This window comes from Ailuropoda melanoleuca, chromosome 13 (genome assembly GCF_002007445.2).
Source record: "Ailuropoda melanoleuca isolate Jingjing chromosome 13, ASM200744v2, whole genome shotgun sequence".
Classification (NCBI taxonomy): Eukaryota; Metazoa; Chordata; class Mammalia; order Carnivora; family Ursidae; genus Ailuropoda; species Ailuropoda melanoleuca.
Genome location: NC_048230.1, coordinates 21,955,476 through 21,981,743, shown reverse-complemented (window position 1 = coordinate 21,981,743; position 26,268 = coordinate 21,955,476). Strand labels below are relative to the sequence as shown.

Genomic DNA, 26,268 nt, shown 5'->3' with positions numbered 1-26,268 from the left:
TTTTTTTTTTTTTTTTTTTTTTTTTTTTTTTTTTTTTTTTTTTTTTTTTTTTTTTTTTTTTTTTTTTTTCTCCTTCCGAGCCCCGTTTGTAACACACATAGAGCTTGCTTTCCGTGGCATCAGAGTCGAGGCCAAGCTTTCTTTTTATTCCCCATCTCCTCAAACCCTCTCCCCAAGTCTAGATCGCTTCCTTCACATACCCGCAATCTCCCCTTGAACCACTTCTCCAAAACCCTAAAGCTATCCACTCTCACACCTGTTCCAGGAATGCAGGCTTTCTCCCCCCAGTCTCACTCTGGCTTGTATTATCCCACTCGAGACTTTCTTGTATTTTTTCCTCTCGGTCATCTGGTTTACTTTTCTGAAGCAGATATACCTAATTCAAATACAGGAACAAAGGCCCAAGTCCTTTCTGTGCTTATTTCTTGGGTGACTGATCTTAGATACTATCATTTAATAGATAATGTTTCTCTAAAAATGCTTAGCATAGTACCTATCGCATAGGAAAAGAGTAATGCTGTTTAGCCGCTGTTAATCCTGAAACCTGTTTCCTGATGACCAGTCTCTGCCTCTCCCTCTGCCCCCCCACTGCAGCCATCCTCATCTAGGTAATCTCACCCCCCCGCAACGCTCCAAGTCCCTTCGGATGTCTCTACCTACCTGTCAAGGTTGTAATAACAATTAAACAGCGCACCGCGTGTAAAGTACCTGGCCCAGTGCCTGACATAGACACCAGCTGCATTAGGGTCTCCACGTCTCACTTCAGAACCTCAGCACTCCCCTCTGCCCCTGTCCTCCATCCACTTCAGTCTGCCAATACTGACTTTTGTCTTTGAGTTCTGCCAATACTTCTTTCCTCTGCTCTCTCACCTGTTTGAACTTTATGTCTCGATGTACCCTACCAAGTCTTTTCCCACCTAGAATGTCCTCTAGACCCTCACTCACAGCTGATGCCTTCTAGACTATGCGATACAACCTACAGACCCTCTCATCTGTAGTAGCCACTGCATGTCGTCTTTCAGATGTGAGACTCTCAGCAGTTTCAGAGGGTACCCTCTCCAGTCTGAAGAGATGTACCCTGTTGGGACCCCGGGCAGGAAGACCATTATTGCTCCTTGCTAGCTTCTCTTGCCTCGTAGAATCCTCTTGCCAACAGCGGTCCTCTGCATGGTTTATGGGATTCACTTTTTTAGTGGAGTTGATTATGTCTTCCCAGTTACTGAGCAGTCTTCATTTAGCATTCAGTCGTAGTACCTGGGAATCTCGGAGGTGGGGAGTGAATGAATTGCCCTGTGGGAGGAAGAGAGAGTAAATGGGATGTGGCTTTTCCAGGGTGACATCTGATGCCATTGGGATCTCTGATTTTTCCCCCTCCCCCTGAGGAAACAATGCCCTTTTGATAATAATTTGCTCTCTGCTTGCCTGACAAGTACTCAGCTGAGATTTCTCAGCCAACAAGACAGTGCAGACATTTGTGGTACCAAGCACCACTTTCTCAGACCCTGGCCTTATTGAGGTGATAACAACTGTCCTGCTCAAGGGATTCCCCTTTTTTCTCCTCTCCCTCACTCCCTTCCCCACCTCCTCTTGGTGTTATACAGGGATATCATGTCCATTTATAAAGAGCCTCCTCCAGGAATGTTCGTTGTACCTGATACTGTTGACATGACTAAGGTATGTACTTGGAGGGGGTTGGGGGCTATTGGGAAATGGGGCCCAGAAAGTTGGAAGAGCCTAAAAGATTATCCAGCTCACATCTCTGATTACATAAATGAATAAATCAGGATCCGGAGAGAATAAGTGGCTTGCCCAGGGTCCCACAGTGAGGTGCAGCGGACCTTGAACAGGTGTGCCAGTAGGTCTGGTTGGCTTGGAAAATGCCCATTTATGCCTCTTGTCCCAGCTTAACTATTATTAGGGTACTCTTGCACTCTCAAAAATGCTCCAGTTGGGCTAAAAAATTATAGTCATCCTATTCATTTTACTACCTAATCAATTCTTCCCCCATCCTGTCACTCTTGACTCTTAAGTATGGTGCTGTAAATCAAATGCAGAGAAAGTTGAGGATGGGGCAAACCTGAATGAACAGAGTTTATACTTATAGGGCCTCGTTCAGGCTCCTATCCTTACTGGTTGCTTTTGAATATCCTCTCCACCCCAAAGACCATTCCTGTCTTGTCCTCCACACACAAACACAGAGAAGCTGAAATTCCCCTGGCTTAGATACCGAGGCGCCTCTGTCATTGAGCGCTCTACCCTCAGAAGTGAATTTTCACTTAAACTGATGTTGGGAAGAAATCTCATTTCCTAAATCTAGTGATGTTTAAATGAAAACTCTCCATAGTTTCAAATTTCTTACAGTAAAAGTTCAGACAGTGTATTGTTGGGATATCTATTTTGTTTCAAGTAGGTTTCCCTGTAAATTGATTTTTTCTTTTTATATGGTTGGAAATGTTTTTCCTGGGACATCTTGTCCTCAGTCAAGTATCAGTGTTAATATGCTAGTCCCTGGGGTCCCAGAATTGATGTCCTGTGGATGCCATTTGCGCTTGCTCTTCCAAATGACTGAGGGCTAAAAGATAATCCAGGGTGCCACCAGGGCAAAGAGGCATTGGATTGCAGGTCCTTTTTCGTCTTGCTGTTTAAATTCTGAGCAGACCTAAGTGCCTAGCAGCCTTTGTAGGAGAAGAAATGTAATGGAGTCAGTTCAGGTTTTTCTCTTTTCAGGAAGGGAAAGCTTGTTCAGTAATCGTGGCTAGAGGAAGAGTTCAGCGTTCTGTTTTAAATGCTGCCGATTTTTTTTTTTTCTTTTTAAATTGACCAACAGTGTTGGGGAAATTTCTAAGGATGGTTTCAAGGCTCCAAATGGGCCCTGAGTTTTCCCCGTTTTTCTTTCTATCTCTGACACAGCTGGATGCGGCCTGAGCCACATCCTCCGCGGTAGGTCTGTCCTCTGCGGAGGCAGCAGACAGCCCAGGCCTCCATCACAACCCGCAGCTCTGCACTCTTCCTGGTGCCACGGCCTCCAGTCCCTTTGCTCTTTTCCATTCATCTTACGTCCCCTTTGTGCCACTTAAGCAGAGGGTGGATCGCATCACACGCATGTTTAACCTACGCACATCCCAACTGACATGCTCAGGAAAAATACATATTCGTTTCTTAAAATGAAGCATGCTAGGATAATATTTTATAGATGCATATTTTAATTTGCACAGTGGTGTTCCATCTAGATTTGTTACATATAACACTGGTGAGGGAAGTCTAAACAAAAACCATGCTGTTGTGGAGTTGTAAGGGACACTCAAGGGTGATTTTTGACCGGAATCAATTTTCACCTTGAGCTCTCACTTTAGAATGTAACCCCCAAATAAGATGCCGCTCCACCGTGATGGGATTTGTTAAAATTCCAAACGTATGTAGCTGTATGAGTGAGTACGGGCCGCTCAGCCTGCATGGTGAGGGTGTGGAATATGGATGCCCGCTGAAGGTCCTGCTGCTGGTGTGGGTAGCACGTGGAAGCCAGGAGGGGTTGGGATGGGACATCACCTCACGATTTTGAGATGGGGTTTTATTTTGCAGATTCATGCATTGATCACAGGCCCATTTGACACTCCTTATGAAGGGGGTTTCTTCCTGTTCGTGTTTCGGTGTCCGCCCGACTATCCCATCCACCCACCTCGGGTCAAACTGATGACAACGGGCAATAACACAGTGAGGTTTAACCCCAACTTCTACCGCAATGGGAAAGTCTGCTTGAGTATTCTAGGGTAAGAGGAGACTCTTCTAAGTGGCCAAGTTGGTTGTTAGCAAATAATTGCTGTAGGCCAGCCTTTATCAACCAGGGTTCCTCATCTGAACCACAGAACGCAATTGGAGTGACTGTTTCCTCAATTCTCCCCAGGATGGTACACTACTCGTACCATTCTAGGTGCAAAAAAGAGAAGTTCATTTATGACCTACACTGGCTGCCTTAGTGAAGTGATTCTCCCAGAGCAGCAGCACCCAGGAGCTTGTAGCCCCGCAGATTCCGGGGTTCCACCCTAGACTTCCTGTATCAGAAACTCTAGGGCTAGGGCCCAGCAATCTGTGTCTCACAAGCCCTCCGGGTGACTTCTGGCGCACACTGCAGCTGGGGAACCACTCCCTTAGGGCATCAGGACTTAATTCTCTCCCGGACAGGTTGAGAAAGGCTGCAGATCGGTGCCATTTAAGACTGTGGGTGTCTCATTTCTGAGTCTCTCAATGAGTGGCTTTGGAGGCGGTGGTGATGAAGATGATTATGATATTTTAACAACTGAATGAAAAATGTCTAAGGTTGGAAATCACATCATTTAAGAAACATTTCAAGTACATTTTGTTTCTGGGTGCTACTGAGATTTTGCTTCATGTGGTTCTCATTCATTCCCTTTCACGTGCCTTTGGGGGTTAGAAATTCAGAATGGAAACGTCTTCTCAGGTCTTCTGGATTGGTCTTGTTCGTGTGGCCTGAATTTCCCTGGGGCGGAGAACCAAGTGCAGGTTGAAGTCGGGAAAGTCATCCAAACTGGTGGCGCTGTTTTCTTTCTTGTCCGGCACGTTTCCGAGTATGTGGGGGGAAGACGCAGCTGACCCAACCTGGAGATGTGATTTTATTTATTTATTTATTTATTTGCTCTCTGATCCAGGGTTATGTTCTGTGATGGTGGCAGGGAGGAAGTCCTTCAAAGGAGTTTGTCCTTACAGAGGTCCTTAATGTCATTAGGGTATCTGTCTGTGCTGGCAGGGCAGCGGTATATCTAGCCCACAGCGGCGAGGACACTCAGTTGTTGTTTCCGCATGACAGTTGTGCGCCACAGTGTTTTTGCTCTAGGTTCTCCATGAGGCCAGTATAAAACTTTTAAACAAACATCAGCTCACAGTTGAACCAGGGGAAGTAAGAAGGTGGGGTCAAAGGAGCAGAAGCATGTTGGGTGGGAAAGGAGAAGCTGCCCTGAAATTGAATTTTGACTGCAAGGAATCACAGGGTAGAAAATTCCCATGTGTTCTTCGTTGACTGTTTCCTCTGTCAGCCTCAGTCCTTTCCTCCCTACCTAGAAAAAAAGATTGGGGCTGCCTTACTGACAAAAGAAAGGTAATGAAAATTTACCTCATTGGCTCGCCTCCCGGAATATGGGAAGTCTTAGCGCAGGGTCTGGTGTTCCTGGAGGAGCAGAGCTGAGGGGAGCAGGCCGAGAGGCTAGAAGAGCAGGCCTTGAGGAGGAGAATGAGCTTGCCTGACTGGGCTTTCCTCGAGTTTAGCAGGGAAAGGGAATTGGCCGGTGAGCTTGAGCAAGCCCATGCTGGCCTGGGTTGTGTTCAGCTTCCAGATCAGGTGCCATCTCTTCAATGAATTGAACTAAAAAGAAATGTCATTAATGTCCAGGCTGCGCTTTTCCTCGCAGGACTTGGTCAGGTAGATGGAAGAGAGGAGCAGTTTGGGAGCTCCTCTTTTCTTCAGCATGGTTTCCATATATTATCTCAGACCTTCCATGGGTCTGACCCTTACTCCCTTCCTGTCCTTTGGCAGAGTTGTGTAGTCTTCGGAGAATCGGACACTCTTTGGGGGCTGGATACAGAGCAGGATCCCTGGTCATCAGCCCCACCACATGGCCTCTAACCAGATGGCTTCAGGCCCCCCTGCGCCTCTTTGCTCAGCTTCTCCTCACTAACTCCTTCACCCTCCCCCCACCCCATAAATAAGTAAGCTCTGGGATCCACAAAGGTTAACACTTAGACTGCCTTTGGTGCTGTTTTCTTACCTTTTTCTTCCATTGTGATGAATGGAACCTTCCCTGGCTGCTGTTGCTTTCCTAGGCCAATGAAAATCCCTTCTTTTCTTTTGTCCTACTTGATAAGAGGATTAGGCAGTTGACTGATTTCTGGTGAATGAGGGTGAGACAGGCTGGGAAATTCCAGAACATTAATAGTGAAAGAGAAAGGTCGACCCCAGGGTGCTGGTACACTTTCTTTCTGTGGTGGCTTCACCGGAGGCTCTCGGCCTCACCCTCTTCCCGCCCTCTGCTGTGTTTTGCAGGACTTGGACTGGCCCCGCCTGGAGCCCAGCCCAGAGCATCTCCTCTGTGCTCATCTCCATCCAGTCCCTCATGACTGAGAACCCCTATCACAATGAGCCTGGCTTTGAGCAGGTAAGGCCAGGGGGACCAGCTGGGGAGTGGAATACTGAGTTTGAAGAGCCCTGAGGGGTCTGCTTAATGTCACCATAGGAGAGAAGAGGAGCTGGTATGTGTGCTCCTTGAAAATGGTTTTTTTTTTAATGTAAGTGACAATAACACTGTCAGGTTATTTCCATTTGACCTGGGTTAATCTACAAGGTGGGAATCAGTGGAGTCATCTGGAAATTAATTCTAAGCCTGCTTTTGGGGGCTGTTGCCACAACCGGTGGGTTCTTCTCTATATGTCCATTCTCCCAGTTTCCCCTTAAGGCACTTCCTGTAGTGACGGGCTGCCCCGCCAGGTGCTCTTCTGGAGCTAGTTACAAAGTACTGCTGGCTGAAGAGCCGGAGGACCTAGCCATTGGCTAGTAGGACAAGAATATCTTCGTCAAGGCTGCCAAAGAGAAGCGGGGGGAAGGTGCGTTTTCCAGGGGTAGGCTATATGCCAGCCGCTGCCAAATTTTCATATATATAATATCACATTTAACCTTTATGCTAACTCAGGGTCAGGGCACCTGGCTGGCTCAGTTGGAAGAGCGGGCAGCTCTTGGTCTTGGGGTCGAGAGTTCGAGCTCCACGTTGGGTGCAGAGATTACTAACTTGGGGTAAATGTTATCCCCATTTTCAGATGAGGTAATGATGACACGGAGAGGTTAATTAACTTTCACAAAGATACATAGATAATTGGAGAACCCAATATTTTCCCTGGAGCTGAGAGTTTTTCCGTTGCTCCAGAACGGCTGCCAGGATTACTCAGAAGTACAGGGAAAGAGTCCAGTGGTAATCCCCAAAGGTAATAATTCTCTCTAGGTGATTAAAACAGTTTAACTAATTTTTAAACTGTTTGAGATAATGCTAACATTGATGGTTCTTTTATAGACCGGAACAAGGGGAAATACCCTTTAAGAGTGAACATAAGTTACTCCCAAAACCACCTTTCCAAACAAATAGTGTCTTTGATTTTGAGATTAGGTAGAAATGGAAAAGGACGTCATTGGCTAACCAAGGAGGTGATTTTAAGGTCTTTTCTTTGTTTGGAAATTCAAGAGATGTGACTTTTATTCTTAATACTCCCAAACATTATTGGTTCACAGTCCCTGGTGTCTAGGTGGCTTTTTTACAGCTCCCCAGGCAGAAGGAAGTGCCCCGCTGTTTGGTTTCTTAAGCAGTTAGATCCAGACAACTCACTTCTTCCTTAAATAACTAAAATGGCTTCTGACAGGAAGGGTACACTGGTTGGGCACGACACAGCTTTGAAGATCTTGGAGTCCAGTCGGATCCAGCACCCTCAGTTCTCTTCCCTGCTGTTGTCGTGTGCTACTTGGTATTTGTGAAAGTAGTGATTGACAATCCAGCTTCTCAAAGATAACGTGTCACCGAAAGGAATATGATGCAGTTTAACGTCAGAATGGACCCACCGAGCCCAAGCTAGTAGCACACGTGGTGTTTGACAGGTGGTCAGTGCTGTGGTTTTCTTCAAAAACTTTAACGTACCCCACAGCACCCCTGTGATCTCGCTGTGGTGCCTTTTGGAAACCACGGTAGTAGACGGAGGGTGTGTATGTCTTTTCTGTTCATGATGTGTTTTAATCAGAGGCCAAGGTTCTGGTGCCCAGCTTGGTGATCGGAGGAGCCTTGAAGCGTAAAAGAGGAGTTAAAGGATGGAAGGCTGTTCTCCCTTCCGTTTATGCCCACACTTTCGTATTGGCTTTCTCAATCAGTGTTGGAGTTTTCTTTTGGAAACTTCAAGTTCTACTTCGGACACATTCGTAGTAGTTGATTTCAGTGATGGCGGAACCCTGCAGACATAGAAAGGAGTTAGCTGGGAAGCATCCAGATAGTTACAGGGTTTTTTCACTGAGACTCTGTAATGTCAGATTTACCTTTTTGTCCCACCACCATTCTTAACATTTGGTTCTTTCCCATCCAATCTTTACCTCAGAGGCCCCTCATTTCAGCCTTAGGAGAATTTGATGGGTCTGGTTTGCTGCTTCCAGGTTGAGTGACCTGTAACAGAGGAGGGGTATTGGCACGCATGGGGGGAGGTGAATGATCTCAAAAATAAACACTCAATTGCACTGCATGCCATAGTCGGAGAGGTATCTTTTAGGTTTGTTTACTTGGTTCACATACCCCATGTTAACCCTGAAGTCTCTTCCTCTTGACTTTTCTCTTTCCCTAAATTTTGTATTTGGACACTCTGGTGTCGGTTACATTACAGGAGAGACATCCAGGAGACAGCAAAAATTACAATGAATGTATCCGGCATGAGACCATCAGAGTGGCGGTCTGTGACATGATGGAAGGAAAGTGTCCCTGCCCTGAGCCCTTACGGTATGTGTGTGCCAAGAGCGCCCACTTGGCACTTGGTGCTCCTGTTGGAGACTTGGCTGGTTCATACCTTTAAGAACCTTTGAGGCAGAATCCACTGTTGGGCACCAGGGAAGATACAGAAAAATGAAAGTTAGGGGCGCCTGGGTGGCAGAGCGGTTAAGCGTCTGCCTTCGGCTCGGCGTGATCCCGGCGTTATGGGATCGAGCCCCACGTCAGGCTCCTCTGCTATGAGCCTGCTTCTTCCTCTCCCACTCCCCCTGCTTGTGTTCCCTCTCTCGCTGGCTGTCTCTATCTCTGTCTTATAAATAAATAAAAAATCTTTAAAAAAAAAAAAAGAAAGTTATGGTTCGTGCTTTCAAAGAGTGGTGGCTGGGGGTCACTCAAGAGGAAAGTTGAGAGAGCTGCTGTGCTCTAGGAGAGTGCCAAGCCTGATGGGAAAGATATAATCCATACCCTTAGGGAGCCCCCGGTTTGATGAGGGCCTGGACCTGTTGAAGGTCCTTATTTGATCTACAGCCAAATGAGGTGTAGAGCCCTTCATAAGGAACCCGTCTCTCCGTGTTCGAGTTTATTTGTAAGTGTTCAAACTAGATGAACAAAGTCAGAGTTAGTGAAACAAGCTTCTGGAAGAATTTTGAGTTAGGTTTGGGATTACGGATGGCCTATGGAAAACAAATGAGATTGAGTCATGAGTTGAAGTTAGGATTCGAATGATCAGTATTAATAGTCACCCTCCTTTAATAATCCCTCAGGTATAAAAGAAATCAGCCTTGGGCCGTCAGCTGTTCCTTTTCCCTTTTTCCATTGAAAGATCTTTGTGAGGGGGGCGGGGCACCTGGGTGACCCAGTTAGTTGAGCGTCCGACTCTTGGGTTCAGCTCAGGTCATGATCGAGCCCCCCGTCAGGCTCCACACTCAGCATAGAGTCTGCTTGAGATTCTCTCTCCCTCTGCCCCTCGTGCTCGTGCGCACTCTCTTTCTCTCTCTCCTCTCTCTCTGAAATATAAAACAAAAAACGGGAGGTCTTTGTGAGATACCGAATCTGGGCTTGGGAACCCTAATTTGGCAGTAAGGTTAGATGGTGAAGGGATGATCCCTTCCCCACCGCGTTCCTAACTTAAGTTTCTCTGCTTGTTTTCCAGAGGGGTGATGGAGAAGTCCTTCCTGGAGTATTATGACTTCTATGAGGTGGCTTGCAAAGATCGCCTACACCTTCAAGGCCAGACTATGCAGGTAATGCAGCCCCTGCCCTGACTCCAGAGGCCTCACAGCAGACCACGTAAACCCGCCACCAAGGATAGCAGCTGCATCTCTCAGAGAATTCAGAGCCAAAAGGAACTTGGTTCATTTAAGTCGCTGCAGCGCAGAGAGGAGACCGACCGGCCTGACTCCTGTGGAGTAGTCTCTCAGTCTTGCCATAGACTAGATGCTCATGAGTAGAGTCTGAACCGTCCTGCTTTTAGCCTGGAATGCCTTCCCTTGTTAGTAGTCTTTTCAAACCAAGAACATTCGGCGCTCTCAGAATCTTAGTGATGATAAGGGTGAGTGCTCTATGGAGTTCCGTCCCTAGCTCAGAGGGCTGCTGAGAGAACGAGGCTAGGGAAACGCTGGCTATGTGGTGTTATATGTTGAAAGATTCCTGTTACAAAGACAGTATGCAGTTGTTTAATTACTCTTTGCCTCCACTGGAGAAATGTGCTTCCACTTCCAATAGGAATGCAGGATTTAGGCTTGTTTTAAAGAGGAGATTCTTGGGGCACCTGGCTGGCTCAGTCAGTAGAGCATGTGACTCTTGATTTCGGGGTCGTGAGTTCAGGCCCCACGTTGGGCATGGAGCCTACTTTAAAAAAAAGAGAGATTCTTACTAAACCAAATTGTAAATGGGCTCAAATATAAAAGACCTGGTTGGTAAGAGGGTGAGACGACTCCTGTCCTGAGGACCAGTTCTTGTGTCTTTTGGATCATTTACTGGTGGTCTTGCTTAGAATTGTGCTGACTTGGATGAATGACTGAGGCCACTTAAAGTTCTCTCCAGCTCTTCCCGAGCTGCTTCCCCACCCGGGCCCCACCAGCAGCAGCAGGAGTAAATGTCTTCTCTCTTCAGCTGCTGCTTAGAAATGGTAGTTCCCCTGTCCTTCCTTCAAGGACTTCCCACCCATCTGCCACACTAAGACTCAAAGGGCGGGGTGCCTGGCAGGCTCCGCCAGAGAAGCCTGTGACTGTTGATCCCAGGGTTGGAAGTTTGAGCCCCACGTTGGGCGTAGAGATTACTTTTTAAAAAATAAAATAAAAAACAAAACAAAAAACCTCAGAGGGCAAGGCCAGCTCAGCGTTAACTTGTTCAGAGTTCGTCGTAGGTGATGCCTGCCATGGTACGTTCCCCATCAGGAAGTCTCATTGCTGGTATTGAAAAGCATTTCCAGTATTCACTCTGTGGAGGAAAAATAACTCGTGATAAGAGAAGGAGAGGGAAGAGCAGCGTCTAGGGAGGAGGGAAGTGGGTGGAAATGGAGCCAAGGATGAAAAAAGGAAGATGTGAAAAATGGATAGCTCCGGACGAAGCGTGGAGTCCAGCCTTTGGGGACTGGAGCCCTCCGCAGTGAGAAGTGTGGGCTGTAGCCACAGTGACGGTGACTTGTGTTCACTGGTCCCTGATCATGAGGGTGACGTGTGCGCAGCAGTGTGGAAAGAGTTTATGTGGGAGAAGCAGAATGTGAGAGGGAAAAATCGTGTACCTTACTGTGACTCAAGAAATGAGGTCTCCACTTGGCTAAACCCTGGCCGTGCGCTGCTTTGCTGCCAGATTCTCTGTGGAGCATTTTACGTCCCTTGTGTTTACATCCTCCACTCCAGCCTTCCTTGTTTTTGAGACTTTAAGGACAGTTAACCCCTTTCTAGAAAACGTTGGGAGATCTTTGATCTAGAACGACAAGGATCAAGGCTGGTGGCCCTGGAGTGATACCCACAAAACGGACACCCACAAAACGGACAGGAAGGGGGTGACAGGTCTCTCTGGAAGAGTGTACGGGTATGTATCTGAAGTCAGAACTCCCAAGTTCCAGACTCGCCTGTGATGTTGGAAAAGCAAATTTTCCTTTTTGAATATAGGGAAAGAAGGATGCTATTTCCCTTATGTCGTTTTTATGAAGTTAATTGAAAACACAGGCACACCTAATGATCACAGCTCTGGTCTTGAATTTCTGCTTCTTGCCTGTCTCACCTTTACTGTGACCCTCTTCTGCGTAGTGGCTTGCTTTCAGGGAACGAAGACACATTTTAGTGTTGGCCCAGGCCAGACCTGTCTGGGTGGTTAACGTGCCATAATTTCCCTAAACAGAGGGTATGCTGTCTACTGTTGGGAACTGTCAGTGCTCTACCCTCCTCTACTCCCGACTCAGAAGTTGAGCATGTGTCTGACGTGGACCCGAAGCTGCTCTCTCTAGGGTGAGCGACCCAGACTTGAATCTTCCATCCCGCTTGTTTCCTTTCCCCCACAGGACCCTTTTGGAGAGAAGCGTGGCCACTTTGACTACCAGTCCCTCTTGATGCGCCTGGGACTGATTCGTCAGAAAGTGCTGGAGAGGCTCCATAATGAGAACGCCGAAATGGACTCTGATAGCAGTTCGTCTGGGACAGAGACAGACCTGCACGGGAGCCTGAGGGTTTAGACCCTGCTCCCTTCTCCCCTCCCCCTACTCAAGAGTCCCAGCAAAGTCCCTTCCCCCCCACCCCAGGGATGGAGAGGCACTGTGTATCTCCCTCCAAACGTGACGTCATCCTGCAAGATGGCAAGAACCAAGCAAGCTCGGATCCCAGGGTGTGGGAGTGGGGAGGCTGTTCCCGATCTGACCTCCCTGGCTCTCGAGCATCTGGGGCTGTGTTCATCCCATAGCAGGGGCCAAGGTACCTATGCAGGAGAACCTAGGGCGAGGGCCTCTGGCAAAAACCAACCAACCGACACACCTCTCCACAGGGCCAGCTCCTTGGGGGTAGGTGGGAGACAGAAACTGTAATTCCAAGAGGGAGTGTGCCCAAATGTTTGATGGAGATACCTGGAAGGGAGCTTTGGGTGGGGGGCTGTCTGTGACACTTAAGCAGTCTGGGTGGTTGTCTGTCTGTCTTCAGTCTTGAAGCAGGGCTTCCCAATGCCCTTTTCCTCCCTGCCTCTCTTCTCCCATTACTTCCCATGGGCCAGCATAATTTTGTTTTTCCTAATTTATAGTCACTGTTCTAGACAGACCAAAGAGAAGGAACAGTGGTGGAGTCTAGGCTGCTGACCAGTAAGCTTTACCTAGCACCTGAGCACCTTTCTCCTCTGCCCCCCCCATTCCCTCGCCCATTTCTAGATTTAAGACAGAAGGTAGATGTGACGGACTGAACCAAGGTCCTGGTAAAGCCTGCACAGGCACCATGAGAAGCTGATTTTGTTCCCGCAATCACTGATTTGAAGAGTTCCGGATACAGCCAGCTGCTGTGGGGGGGCGCGGATAAGAGCCACTGCATAGAATGGTCTCTTACGGATGTTCATAAATGCTAGCCACGATGAGGGTATTTCTCCGGGGGCGGGGTGCAGTGGGGAGACTGATGCTAGTCCTGTTGTGTTTTGTTTGGCTGTCCTTGTGTATTTTCACCCCAGCCTCTAGTCCCCTCCACCACCCTCCCCCCACTTCCATGCCCAGGAACTTGTGGGGAGCAAGGGTCGCCAATGGCAGAGGGGCTGGGGCTGGGACTCTGGGCTCCTCCGCTTCTCTTGCCTCTCCCCCTCCCCTTCCTCCCAGCTGCTCTGTCACTGGCTCTGACGGGCATTTGCCTGGCTGTGTTGCTTCTCTATCTGTATCTAGCTGCAGTGATCCTTTAGCTGGTTGGCTCAGAAAAATGTGCTTTAGGCGCCCTGTGGTACTGGGCACTGAGGGAATCCAGCCTTCCCCTTTTTGGTGTGTTCTCCCCATACTTTCCAGATTCTTACTGTTATGGCTCCCAGTGGGGTGTTGGTGATCCATGTGACGCAGGGCCTCAGTCAGTATCCAGCCACGTGTACGGGAGAGGATAACTTGTGCCTGCCCTGCCCGCTGCTGTGGAAGCCTCTGCCGTGGGTCTTGGGACTTCCCGGGGGGAGTTCGGAGGGGGTTGGGCACAAAGGAGAGTGTCCAACTTGGGAGGGCAGGAAGCAAACTGGACAGGAAGTGGGCTTGGGGAACGGAAGTTTATCTCAGATACCTAAGGCTGGGTCTCTTAACAAGGAGACTCAAAAGGGGACCCTGCTTCCAATTTCCCTCTTCCATTCTCAGAGCAAGTACAGGGCTTAGAAGAATGCCCTTGGTCTGTTGGTCCAGTGGTTGTCTGTCATCCATTTAAGTGTTCCCACTTTCAAGTGACAATCCTCTCCTTGGCCCTGCCATGGGCAGAGCATGTCTGGCATACCAGCCTGACTTTTATGCCCTAATCTTGAGTTGAGGAAATATATGCACAGGAGTCAAAAGAGATGTCTTTATATCTGACTGTACATAAATGAAGTTTTTTTTTTTTTTTCTTTTTGGTGCAATAAAGTTTGTTTTGGCAGAAGGAGGAAGCGCCTATGGGTGTGGGAGGGTTTGTGTCAAGGGAGACTGGGATGCTCTCAACAGCCACACCTCTCACCTAGGTCTGAAGTTGTCAGGGAGAAGGTGCTCGATGCGTTGTCTGAAGGCTGGAAACCCCGGCTACAGGACGTGGGTGGGAGCCGGGCTGCCGGGGATGAGCTGCCCGCCAATTAGAAGTAGAAGGGCCTTTTTTGAGACCACCTCTGGCAGTCAAGGAGAGGAATGCCATCTTGGCCTCAGTTACTTCTAAAGAACTTCTCTTTCACAAACTGGGAAGGGAGCATGTCCTCCACGGACAGGCAGGTCTAGACTGGATCTCTGGGTAAGGAAAGCACGGTTTAAGTAATGGATAATCCAAACCCCACTGGGTTTTCGATTTCTGGTACTAAATCAGCTCTTAGGAATTCAGCACTCAGACCACGAGGACGGGTTCATGCAGCCACTTCCCTTCCCTACTTGCTAAAGGACGACTCTGGCTTTCTGGCGAGAGGCTTTTCCTCTTGGCCGACCATGTGTATAGGAAGACAGCCCACAATATCCAGCCAGCCTGTGCCCTGCAAAGCTGTGATACAGCAAGGTGAAACCCCGCACGTGAGTGGACTTAGGCTCTGGCTTTTCAATTTGCTTTTTAAGCTGGTGGCCCCCTGGTGAATTACTTCAGTTCCTCACCTGAGACATGAAGGAGACCTACTTAATGAACCAGTGAAAGGGGCTGTGAGGATCAAGTGTGTTCAGAAGGTAGCACAGGGTAGGCAGGTGTTCATCAAATGATGCCCTTCCCACAGCTAAGGCTGGTCGGACCTAGTGATCAGCACAGGAGGGAGAGCTAGTTCGGAACCCGGGGACTATACTACGTCCGCTGTTGGTTGATTCCCCTAGGTTCCGTTGTTTCTTTCCTCTAACCACCATTTAACTTTGACCTGTACTTCCTTCACACTCAGCCAAGCCTGTCAGAACCTGGAAGCTTTGGAGGAGACTGGACGAGTGGCTATTACTGGCCCGTTAGGGTCTGCTCGTTTGAGATAAACATTTTTATAAGGACAAGGTTTGAATTAACAGTTACAATTTATGTCCCAGGGCTACAAAGAGACTAGACTGTCTAGCCAGGAGACAGGCCGCCTCCGTTCTAGACCCAGCTCTACCGTGAACTTGTAGATGACCCGTGCAGGTCGTTTCGTACGCACTCACTGTTCTGTGTTACTCAGGTTATCCTTACTGGATAAATGAGGTTTTCTCCAATAAAGATGCAATGTGAAGGCACTTTAAAAAAAAATAAAATAACGGGTGAAGAGTATTGAGGAAAGAAAAAACTTGGAACTTTTTCTTTTAAAAAAAAAGTTTTTCAGGTTTTATTCACCAGCAGCTCTGCCCTCCTCTCCCTGCCTGCTGCTGGGGCCCCTTCCGCACTCCCAGAGTCAGGGGAGGGCTTCTCTGGCCTCCTCAGCTGTAATCTCCTGGGAGTAGAGGTCTGTGAAGAGAGCCGGCAGCCAGTAGTGGGCCTCCCCTGGGGCCTGCAGGTCCAGCCAGGCCAGCCCTTCCTTCAGCAGGTGTTCCTGGAGGGAAAAGGCAGGAAGAGTCAGTTATGAAAACGGCAGTTCCTGTAGGGTGGACAAACAACCCCCAAACCTATTTTGGCTTCAGTGGGGTTTTCAAACTAAATCTACACGAGTGCCTTCACATATTTACACAACCAGACTGCAATTCCAGGTTCTGTTTGGCCCTGACCTTTGCCTGAGGTGCAAAAAACTGCCACCAAATCACTTAACCTGTGCTGCTGGGAAAGGCGGTAAAGACAAGTAGAGTGGGCTGTTGCAGAAGGAACGAAGGGCTACAGAAACGTCCGCCCTGTGGCCCTAAGCAAATCCCTGATCCCACTTCCCTGAAGCAAAATGGAGACCACCGTTGTAATTATGTTTCAGTAACCCTGTGGGTAAACCTTTCTGGAGAAATTAATGGAAGGGACTCGCAATTCCTACAGCTGGAAATACGCTCAAGACGGGCTGGTTGTGCCCAGTAGCATTAAACAGATGTTTATGTTACCCTACTTTCCAGAAGAAATTAAGTCTCTAGTTTTAATTGCCTGGATATGGAAGAAGGTATTAAAAGCCAGGGTTATGTTCTCCTGCTACTCCTTCACGTCAACCTCTCATTAGTACCATGAAATCTGTATATATAAAACACTAACTATATAATATACAGTATAATAGTATATAATTATGGATATGTAATTAAGTAGGTAACAATTCCCTGCACTCTGTATGAACAGTGTTCCTTCCAATACGAACTGTATGAACTGTCTGACCAGGCTCTACAGGTCAGGAGAGAGAGGCGGTATTGGTGACTTGCCTACAGCGAAGTCAGAAGCCTGCCTCTTAGTTGGACCTCAGTGGCACCTTCACAAGAATGCTGGCGTTGCTTCTCCGTGGTGACAGCAGCCTTCAAGGCAAGAGGCCAGCAGAACAAGGCTGAACTTTCTGCCGGTGTGCCATCTATCCACCCACCTCCACCCCTCTGGGGCCCATCTTTTCTGGGCCATTCCAAAATTCACATACCAGCACTTGCCGCGCGCGCTCGGTCTCCCATTTAAGACTGGCCTTGATATCACTGACAGTCACATAGCCATTTTTCTGAAGGAAGGAGGAATGCGGGAGTCAGTTAACAGTGGGCTTTCCCCAAGAACCCAGCGTCTGCCCAGCAACAACGGACTGACCCAGCCCTGAGGAAGAACTGCCCTGGAAGCCTAAGAGCACAGAAAAAGAATGTTTAGAAGTCCCAGCAAATAGAAGCGACTTTAAGGGTGACGGGGGGGGGGGGGGGGGGCGGGTTCAATCTCAAAAAGTGGGGTCCCTGGTAGGAAAACATTAATTTAGACTTTCTCGGAGAACTTCAGAACATGACAAGCTTCGGAATAATTAACGGACAGGAAGAAATGGTGACAATTCCCTGCCTCACCGTACCCGTTCCCCAGTAACAAAATGATCAGAGTAGGAAAACCGGACGTCTTCCCTAGATCCAGGACAAGGACCTGGGGAAGACGGGATATCCTTAAGGCATGCTGAGGAACGGGATGGCAAGCAAGATGGAACCTTCGCTTTGAGGAATCCGTGCAAAAAACAGCATTACGGAGACCCCGAGAGCACGCAGTTCGCCGTCTGCACGTGTGTCTGCGCCACTAGCCTGTAAGCTCCCCGGGGGCAGGGACTCTCGGGGCCCCTCGCTCTCCCCCTGCCCCCGACAGCCCGGCCCGGTGCTTCGCACTGTAGCTGCTCAATAAACGTCTTCTCAACAAGCACAGGTCTGACTGGTGCGTCCTCCGCTGGACAGCCTCCGCCAGAGACCGCGGTGTGAGCTCCTCCCCAAGTCCCTCCCAGACTGCCCCCCACGCACGCACACGCACGCACGCACACGCGTCGTCCCCCCTCCCCCCGCGGAAGGCAGCGGTACCTCGGCCAGCTGCAGCACCACCGTGTGATCCATGTTGAGCTCCGCCGGCACAGACTGAATGAGGTAGGTGCCGCCCACGGGGATGATGCCGAAGCCGCTGCCGAGCGCCTTCAGTTTCTTGATGGCCCTGAGCAGGTCGTCTCTGAGGTGAGGAAGAGCTGCTTAAAGGCCGCGGGCGCACCAGAGCCGGCCGCGACGCAGGTTCAGCTCGGCCCGGCGGGCGGGGACACCCTGACAGAAGACTCGACAGGTTGCGCAGCGGTCAGTGAGGTCAGTGAGAAGGCGGGGCCGGGGGGGGCACCGGCCGGGGGCGGACACGGGAGACCGGACAGGGAGGGGGCTCTCCGCGCAGCGAACCATCCCGACCCCGGACAGGGGCCCAAAATCTGCCCACGGGGGGCGCCTGGGTGGTTCAGCGGTCAGGTGTCTGCCTGCGGCCCAGGTCATGATCCCAGAGTCCTGGGATGGAGTCCCGCGTCGGGCTCCCTGCCCAGTGGGGAGCCTGCTTTTCCCTCTGCCCCTGGCCCTGCTTGTGTTCTCTCACTAATAAATACGTAAATAAAATCTTTTTAAAAATCTGCCCACGGGAGCCCATCAGGGAATGTGCCTGAATGAGCTGAATGCCAGAGACAACGGGGAGCAGCGTGAACTGTGGCAAAACAGAGAACGCTGATCCATTTCACAGAGGGCAACCCCGCTGATGACGGCCATTTGGGAATTCAGGTCCAGTCCTGCCGGATCGTCTGGTTTCCGGTTAAAAACTAACTTGAATTAGGGAAAAAGAAAACCCACAAGACAATGTGTAGACCATATACCCAACCCACATACTGACAGCCTTTCTTTTTAACCTTTTCTCAAATTGAAGTCACACACAGAGGCTGGTGAACCAGATCCATCTGTACCCCATCTTCTGACTCCCACTCCGTTCCCCAGCCTTTCTCAGTGCGCCCTAGTCTCCTTGATCTCAAATAACCTCAAGGGTAAGCCCCCGGTATGTTAAAAAATAGTAACAATACCTATGTACACATGAAAAAAAATGCTTCCAGAAAATACACCAAAATGTCAACCGTTGCAATCTCTCAGTTGAGAAATCATGGGTGGTTTTGGTTCTTTATATCTCTGTATTTTCAGTTTTCTAAAAAACATGTTTTCTGATCATAAAGAGGAACAAAAATGATCCCAAAGTAGCCTATATGTGCGAGCAGTAAAGAGAAAAGATTTCCATCTGAGTTTTAAAGACCTTTCTATACTCCAAGGGGTTGGAAGGCAAGACCTACTGGCTGACGTCCTGTGCGAATTTGCCCCTTCCTTTCAACACCTGCTGCCGCAGCTCCTCCAGAGTGATCAGACCTGTGGGAGCGGAAGGGAAGCAGACGGACCATGACCCTCACGGCTAAGCCAAACCAAACCAGGCCAAAAATCCAAAAAAGAGAGGCAGCATCATCTCTGAAAAACTATAAAGGCCCTATCTATTTACGGCCAATGATTTTAAGTTTTAAGTTTAAGTTTTCTTTAACTTCAACACAGACCATTCGACGTGCTTAAGATGACACCACTGGGGCCATTTTTAGGTCACATTTTGGGGAGGCCAGAAACTTGGCATCACCCCACCCTGAAGTGCCAGGACACACAGTTACTAATGATAAAACCATAACCCAGACGTGTGGTATATCGGGGAAAGGCCTATTTCCTCCCTCCCTATTCTTTTCTGTCATAACCAGAGGCTAAGAGCTTCCCGGGCAAAGGTCTCCAGGGAAGAGAGACAATCATTCAGGTAATTCCATTTACCCCTGGCCATGGAGACCTGCTGGAGATTCAACCACATGAAGCCGCTAAGATGCTCTGAAGACCTAACGGCTTCTCAAGATCTCACAGGCCCGCAGACTGCAGGATGGGAAAGACGACTTTTCAAGCGTTTCTCCCTCCGAGAAGCCCAAAGCCCAGCGTGCAAGACCAAGCCAGCCTCACCTCCATTCCGGTGCTTCAAGGCCAGGCACACTTCGATGATCTGGACACCCAGCTCGTAATAGAAATCCCCCACGCCTAGCATCTCGGACCAAAATCCTTTTCCGGCTGAAAGACAGAAAAACAAAAGCCAGGTTATAGATGGGTTTCTTTCCTTTCTTTTCTTTCAAAGATAGATTAAAACATCACTCCACGGGAAGCCTTCCCTGCCTAGCCTAAATCCTTGGGCTCCATTTACTACTCAGGATCCTCAAGACAGTTGAACGTCTTGGAAATTCCTCCCAAAAACCAGGCTCGGACAGTTGTAAAGGGTAGGCAATCTAAAAGGCATTTCTATTTGGCTGGTTCAAAAATGAGTTTTCCGGGGCGCCTGGGTGGCACAGCGGTTAAGTGTCTGCCTTCGGCTCAGGGCGTGATCCCGGCGTTATGGGATCGAGCCCCACATCAGGCTCTTCCGCTATGAGCCTGCTTCTTCCTCTCCCACTCCCTCTGCTTGTGTTTCCCTCTCTCGCTGGCTGTCTCTATCTCTGTCAAATAAATAAATAAAATCTTTTAAAAAATAAATAAATAAATAAATAAATAAAATAAAAATGAGTTTTCCTTTCCCATATTATACAGTGAAATATAATGGGACCTAGGGGCTAGACAAGGCTGAGAGAAAGAATATGCAGACTTGGCATTCAAAAATCCACTGAAGACAACAGTTTATTGAGTTAAAAAATGCAGGTTACAGAGTAGTAATTACAGCATAATCCAAGATATTAAAAAAAAAAGTTTATAAATAGGATGAAGGTGTCCAGAAAAGTATCTTAGACTGTTAATATTTCTCTGCAACTATGGGACAGCGTCAGGAGACTTACAGTTTCTCTTTTTCTTTTTTCTCCTTTATTGACCGACTCCATGATGACATGCTACTTTTCATCAAAACGAAATTATCTTTTTAATAAAGGGAAAAAACAGCCATTCAGAAACTCCACTGTAGGTCACTCACGGGAAGGCCCGTACCCTGGCTACTAGCCTGCACGCCAGCATCTCCAGCTTCCCCATCACACTGAGCACTTAGCCATCCTGCTAGGCACTCCCTAGAGACAATGGCCTCTGGCTCTCCCTGCAGGCCCTTCTACAAGGGCCTTCTGGAAGATGCCCTAGCCATAATGATGACAGCCAGATGAGCTTCTGCCCCTCCAGAGCCCTAGGGGAACGCCACAGCCCTGCAGACAGCTCCTTACAGGCCAGAGGGTCCACCCCGATGGTGGCACACATGTCCTGGAACTGCACCCGGAACTCGGGATTCTTCCGGATCTCCTGCTTGTGCTTGCTGGCAAATTCTTCCAGGTTGCTCTTGAACATGTCCAACTGCTTTGACATCTGTAAGGTGGACCAGGGGGAGGTTAGGGGCAGCCCAGCCAAGCGACAATCTGATGCCAAAAATAAGTTCCTGGCCCAGTGGCAGGGCAAAGGCTGAAATAACCTATCCTCTCCAGGCCTACCATTATGCTGTTTCTTGTTCCCTTTGCTTTTTGGGGTTTTTTTAAAGATGTATTTGGTGGGACGCCTGGGTGGCTCAGTCGGTTAAGCATCTGCCTTCGGCTCAGGTCATGACCCCAGGGTCCTGGGATCAAGCCCCACATCGGGCTCCTTGCTCAGCGGGGAGCCTGCTTCTCCCTCTGCCCCTCCCTCTGCTTATGCTCTTTCTCTCTCTCTCTCTCTCTCAAATAGATAAATAAATTTTTTTTTTTAAGATTTTTATCTATTTGAGAGAGTGAGAACGTGCACACGCGAGTGGGGGGAAGGAGCAGAGCAAGAGATCTTCAAGCGGACTCTCCACTGAGCGTGCAGCTCAGCTGCGGGCTCAATGAGATCACGATCTGAGCCAAAACCAAGAGTTGGACACCCAACCAACTGAACCACCCAGGCACCCCTATTGTTCCCTCTCTTTTTATCCCTAACTTTTCTTCATGGTTCTGTTGTCCGCTGGATTGGGATGCCATAATGTTTCCTCAATTCTAAAACATACATTTTTGGGGGCACCTGGCTGGTTCAGCTGGTGGTAGAGTGTGCCACTCTTGATCTCGGGGTTTTGAGTTTCAGCCCCATGTTGGGTATAGAGATTATGTAAAAATAAAATCTTTGGGGGCGGCTGGGTGGCTCAGTAGGTTAAGTGTCCTACTCTTGGTTTCAGCTCAGGTCATGCTCGCAGGGTCGATGAGATTGAGCCCCACAACGGGCTTTGTGCTCAGTGAGGAGTATGCATCCCCTCTCCCTCTGCACACACTCACTCTATCTCTCTCAAAGAAATCTTTAAAAAAACTAAAATAAAATAAAATATTTAGGGTGCCTGAGGGGTGCCATCAGTTAAGCCCCCACTCTTGGTTTCGGCTCAGATTGTGATCTCAGGATCCTGAGATCAAGCCCCACCTCAGGCTCTGTGCTCACCTTGGAGTCTGCTTAAGACTCTCTCTACCTCTCCCTCTGCCCCCTCCCACCCGTGCTCGCTCACTCTCTTTCTTCTCTCTAAAATAAATAAATCTTTAAAAAAATAAAATCTTTTAAAAATAAAAAAATAAAACATACATTTTCCCCCCATACGTTCCTGTTCTAAAGTCAGAATGCATCTAACAATCAGCAGGCACATCTAATGTGGGACTTTTATCTTTTTCCCAGAGAAACTGTTATTAGATTGAATGTGCACCCCAGAATCCATTTTGTCTTAAAAATGAGGGAATGCGGCATTCAGAAAGAAAGAAATCTTAAGCCACTGACAGGCTACAGAACAGAAAATGGAAGCCTGCTATGAATGAGGTGTGCAGTGACTGTTGAATCTTTCAGTCATGGACCTTCTTGGGAATCAACTCCAAATAAAGAATCCAAAGGGAGGGGTCGGTCTACCAGATTATATTCCAAACTAAATACAAATGGTTTGGGGATTTTCTGATTTATTTGTAGTAGTCCTTCTCTTTCCCTAATTAACAAAGCCTATGTTCTACCCACCAAGAGTAACCCACTCCTGGCCCAACATCTCGTTTGCTACATATTATAAATTTACACATTGTAATCACCATTTCTAGTTGATTCCTGTATGTCATCTCCCCTACGAGTGGGAGCTTTCGTTTCTTTTTTTTTTTTTTTTAATAAATAAATATTTATTTTAGAGAGCGGGGAGAGAGAGAGAGCACAAGCAGAAACGGCACAGGGAGAAGGAGAGAGAATCTCAAGCACACTCCCTGCTGAGCGAGGAGCCCACTGCTGGGCTCAATCCCACCACCACAACACAACCTGACCCGAAACCAAGACTCAGACACTTAACCAACTGAGCCACCCAGGCGCCCCTAAGTGGGAGCTTTTGAAGAGCACAGCCTGTGTCTACTATCTTTCCTCAGTACAAGGATCCATTTCCTTGCTTAACTGTTCCCTCTTCTTTACCAGTCCCAGGAACTGAGTAAACTCAGGGCACGTACGTACGTATAGAAAAGGAAACCGCAGCACCGCACCCCATCACTGACACACGTTTCTGGTGGTGTGATGGGCCACACAGGTTAAGCAGTATTTTCATGTTATTCTTAGGCACTTCAAGTGAAAGCCCCCAAAGGCCTAAACCAAACAGCTCTACCACCTACTACCCATGTAATCTTGGATAAACCACCTGAATGTCCTCAATTCTAAACTGGGAAGAATAGAGCTCCATCCTGGTAGGATCATCAGGATGAACAAGATTGTGTATATAAAGAAAATGGACACGTGCCTGGGACGATATAAGCCTGTAATGACTCAAAGATGTCAGCTATCACTGTTATTGGCAAGTCCAGTGAAAGATCTGAGCAGCCCAGAAATCGAGATTTGCCAAATATTAGTTCAATCCAAACAATCTAGTTTACATCAAAGGTGTCCTGTCCAGCCTTGTCAGGACTCCCTTCCTGCCTGGAGCCCTCGAACCGACTCACCTGGGCCAGCTGGTCCTCAGCCAAGACAGTGCCTCGCTCCTTATACTTGGCCTGTCAGACAAAAAGACCAGCGTGAGTTGAGAGCGGACGCTGGGGGCTCCCACTTGCACTGCGTCCGATGAACTATGAAAAGAGGAGGGTCTCTCTTAAATGGTTTTTCTTAGGGAGAGGGAGGAGGAAGTAAAACAGACGGCTCGTCGTCTGTAGTCATAGTTGGGGACGCGGGAGAAAGGGCTGGTGGATCTGGGGCTGCCGACGTTCCAATCCACCGGAAACTGAAGAAACTCAGTTCCCCGGGACCCGAGGAGCCCGTGTTAGATTCTGATGGGGGGCGAATTGAGGGTACAGAGCTCTCTGCTCCGAGACTTTCAGTCTCTCTCGGCTGTGGGTCGGCCTTCTTTCCCTCACCTCGGCAAGCTTCTTCTTGGCGATGGCGCCGGCTCCCACCCCGCGGCGATGCATCCCCGCCCTGGGCCCGGGGGCCGCCCCGCTGCCGGGACCCCGGGTCTCCGCGTCCCGGGATCCGCCGCCGGCTCCCAACGCGGAAGCGCGGGCCTCACGTCATCTCCGCGCGCCGGAAGCTAAGCGCCGACTTCCTGCCGCGGGGCAGAATGGCCCCGCCTTCCCCTGGTTGGCGGATTGGAAGAAGCCCGGCAAAGCCCCGCGGCGGGGAGGACCGGCGAGCGTGGACGCGAAGCCGTGGCCTCTTTGTCGGCGGCGCGCTCCCCACCCACGTGGGCCCCTCCGACCCCCGCGTGTTAGCTCGGCTGCCGCCCGCCTCCACCCAGCCTCCGGCTCCCAGCCAACGCTCGCGGCCGCCTACTATGGGCCAGGCGCTGAGTCGGTCCCGAAGCTTCCAAATTGAGCATGAAACACCACCCATCTGCTCTAATGGAGCCTACCTGTTGGAGTCACACGCAGAGATTCTGACTAGAGCAGACCTTACAGTTAAGAACTTGGACTCTGGAATTAGATAGCCTGGCTGCATTGCTCACTTCCACTGCATATGGTCCAGTAACTTCAGGCAAAGTCCTGAATCTCTTGTGTTCTGGTGTCCACAGTTGGTACAGAATAGTGGCTACTCATGAAGTTGTTGTGAGGATGAAGTGAGAAAATCTGTAACAAAGCATTTTGGACAATGCCTGACATATAAGTAAACATCAGCTATGATTGTTATTCGCCAGATTTGGAGTGGAATCAGCCATCTGTGTGTTTAGAAAGCTCCATAGGTGCTCTCTATAGCGTTGAGCCTAACAAAGGAGCTAATGAAGGATTCTGAAGTAACCGGAAGTAACGAGATCAAATTCTTGTTTTAGAAAAATAATTTAGAAAATAATTTATTTTATTAGTTAGAAAAATAATTTAGAAAAATTTAGTGACAAATGGGGCACCTGGGTGGCTCATTCTGTTAAGCGTCTGCTTTTGGCTCAGGTGTTGATCTCAGGGTCCTGGGCTTAAGCCCTGACTGGGGCTCCCTGCTCAGCAGGGAGTCTGCTCCTCCCTTTCCCTCTGCCACTCGCCCTACTTGTGCTCTCTCTCCTTCTCTCTGTCAAATAAATAAAATCTTAAAAAAAAAAAAAAAGGAACGAAAGAGAGAGAGAGAAAGAAAAAAAAGGAAGGAAAGAAAGAGAGAAAGGGAGGGAAAAAGAAAAATTAGTGACAACCTAGACTTAAGTCAGTCATGGCAATGCAATCTAGAAATGATGCAAGCTAGAATGAAGATAGTAGCCGTGAGGTAGACAGAATGGGACAGTTTCGGGAGATATTTGGAAGGTAGAATGATAAAACTGATAAGATGGAGACAGAGTGGGTAGGAAAAAAATGCTCAGTTTTCTGTCTTGGGCAATAGCCTGGTGCCATTCAGAGAAGGGAGGTGGGGGAACAGGGACTGAAACCACAGGATGAAGCTGGGGAAATAATTCAGAGTGGCTTTGAACGTGTTGAAATTGAGGTCTCTGTGACACCACAAGAGAGATGACCAATGGTCATTTGGGGGTATCAATATAAAGGTTTACAGAAAAAGCTGGACAGAGCTACAGATCCAGAATCATCAGCAAGGTGAAATCACCTTGCGAATTTTGGAGTCTTATTTCAGGTTCACCCTCAGACACACCCTTAGACACTAAGTTCAGATAGTCTAAGTCCCCTTAGAAACAAACTTCCCCAGACACAGATTTGCTCCTCCCACACATACTAGCTTTTTCACACCCTCTCCCAGAGCACTGACCTTCAGTATGCCTACCCGCGCCTTTCTGCAAAATAACTAGCCCCTTATATACACACATTTACCTCCTATTCTCATATTCCTACTTCACCACTCCCTAACACAAAAATTTGGTCCTCTCCTGACTCACTGACACACATAGACACACCTGCCTCATTTCTCGCTCTTTGATTCACAGCGTATGACCCTTTAAGATGCATGCACTGATCCCTCACTCACACTCACGTCTTCAAATTTATTCATACCCTCAAATGCACACCCACTCACTGTCATAGGTGCAAACATTGGCCGGAGACACACCTGGTTACCACACTCAGATGGACACGCTCATTCCCTTATTCAGACACATTTATTCTCTTTCATAATTTTAGAGAAAGTATGTTGACCAGTAATGTGCTGGTAAATGTTTAACAACCACCTCTCCAGGCTGGGAAGGAGGAGCTCTGATTTATAGCATTTGTCAGTTTCCATGGTGTACTCTGGCCACGGCCAATTTCAAACTAACAATGATTTTACAACCTGCCCACAAAATTCCTGACAATTTCACAATGGCTCTCAGAAGCGCTCAGCTCCAGTATAGCCTGAATGCCG

General features: G+C 48.6%; 2 protein-coding genes across 4 annotated transcripts; one reads left to right on the top strand and one right to left on the bottom strand.

Moving 5' to 3' along the window:
- Positions 1-98: 98 nt before the first annotated feature.
- On the top strand, positions 99-12,192 carry UBE2Z (ubiquitin conjugating enzyme E2 Z). Its single transcript, XM_019797114.2, has 6 exons — positions 99-1,674; positions 3,580-3,767; positions 6,053-6,164; positions 8,413-8,525; positions 9,667-9,757; positions 12,022-12,192. The coding sequence occupies exons 1-6, from the start codon at positions 1,609-1,611 to the stop codon at positions 12,190-12,192; spliced, it is 741 nt and encodes a 246-aa protein (XP_019652673.1). The 5' UTR covers positions 99-1,608.
- A 3,229-nt stretch (positions 12,193-15,421) lies between these two features.
- Positions 15,422-24,025, bottom strand: SNF8 (SNF8 subunit of ESCRT-II). 3 transcript variants are annotated; one of them, XM_002916826.4, is made up of 8 exons: positions 23,862-24,025; positions 23,454-23,504; positions 20,742-20,880; positions 19,516-19,620; positions 18,825-18,897; positions 17,548-17,689; positions 16,656-16,730; positions 15,422-15,656 (listed from the first exon to the last, which is right to left on the bottom strand). In XM_002916826.4, the coding sequence occupies exons 1-8, from the start codon at positions 23,913-23,915 to the stop codon at positions 15,519-15,521; spliced, it is 777 nt and encodes a 258-aa protein (XP_002916872.1). In that variant the 5' UTR covers positions 23,916-24,025; the 3' UTR covers positions 15,422-15,518. The 3 variants fall into 3 exon arrangements, with proteins under 3 accessions (XP_002916872.1, XP_034497692.1, XP_034497691.1); XM_034641801.1 differs by having other exon boundaries at positions 23,454-23,576; positions 23,862-24,003; XM_034641800.1 differs by having other exon boundaries at positions 15,518-15,656; positions 17,548-17,798.
- Between the last annotated feature and the right edge of the window lie 2,243 nt (positions 24,026-26,268).

What these genes read in the sequence shown, in the direction of transcription:
- SNF8 (XM_002916826.4), bottom strand. Translation starts at nt 23,915, where the DNA reads ATGCATCGCCGCGGGGTGGGAGCCGGCGCCATCGCCAAGAAGAAGCTT. An exon ending in TGGTGCTGCAGCTGGCCGAG is followed by an intron (nt 16,731 to 17,547) that starts GTACCGCTGCCT and finishes TCCTTCCTTCAG; the next exon opens with AAAAATGGCTATGTGACTGT. An exon ending in AGCGCGCGCGGCAAGTGCTG is followed by an intron (nt 15,657 to 16,655) that starts GTATGTGAATTT and finishes TTTTCCCTCCAG; the next exon opens with GAACACCTGCTGAAGGAAGG.
- UBE2Z (XM_019797114.2), top strand. Translation starts at nt 1,609, where the DNA reads ATGTCCATTTATAAAGAGCCTCCTCCAGGAATGTTCGTTGTACCTGAT. An exon ending in GTCTGCTTGAGTATTCTAGG is followed by an intron (nt 3,768 to 6,052) that starts GTAAGAGGAGAC and finishes TGTGTTTTGCAG; the next exon opens with GACTTGGACTGGCCCCGCCT. An exon ending in CCCTGCCCTGAGCCCTTACG is followed by an intron (nt 8,526 to 9,666) that starts GTATGTGTGTGC and finishes CTTGTTTTCCAG; the next exon opens with AGGGGTGATGGAGAAGTCCT.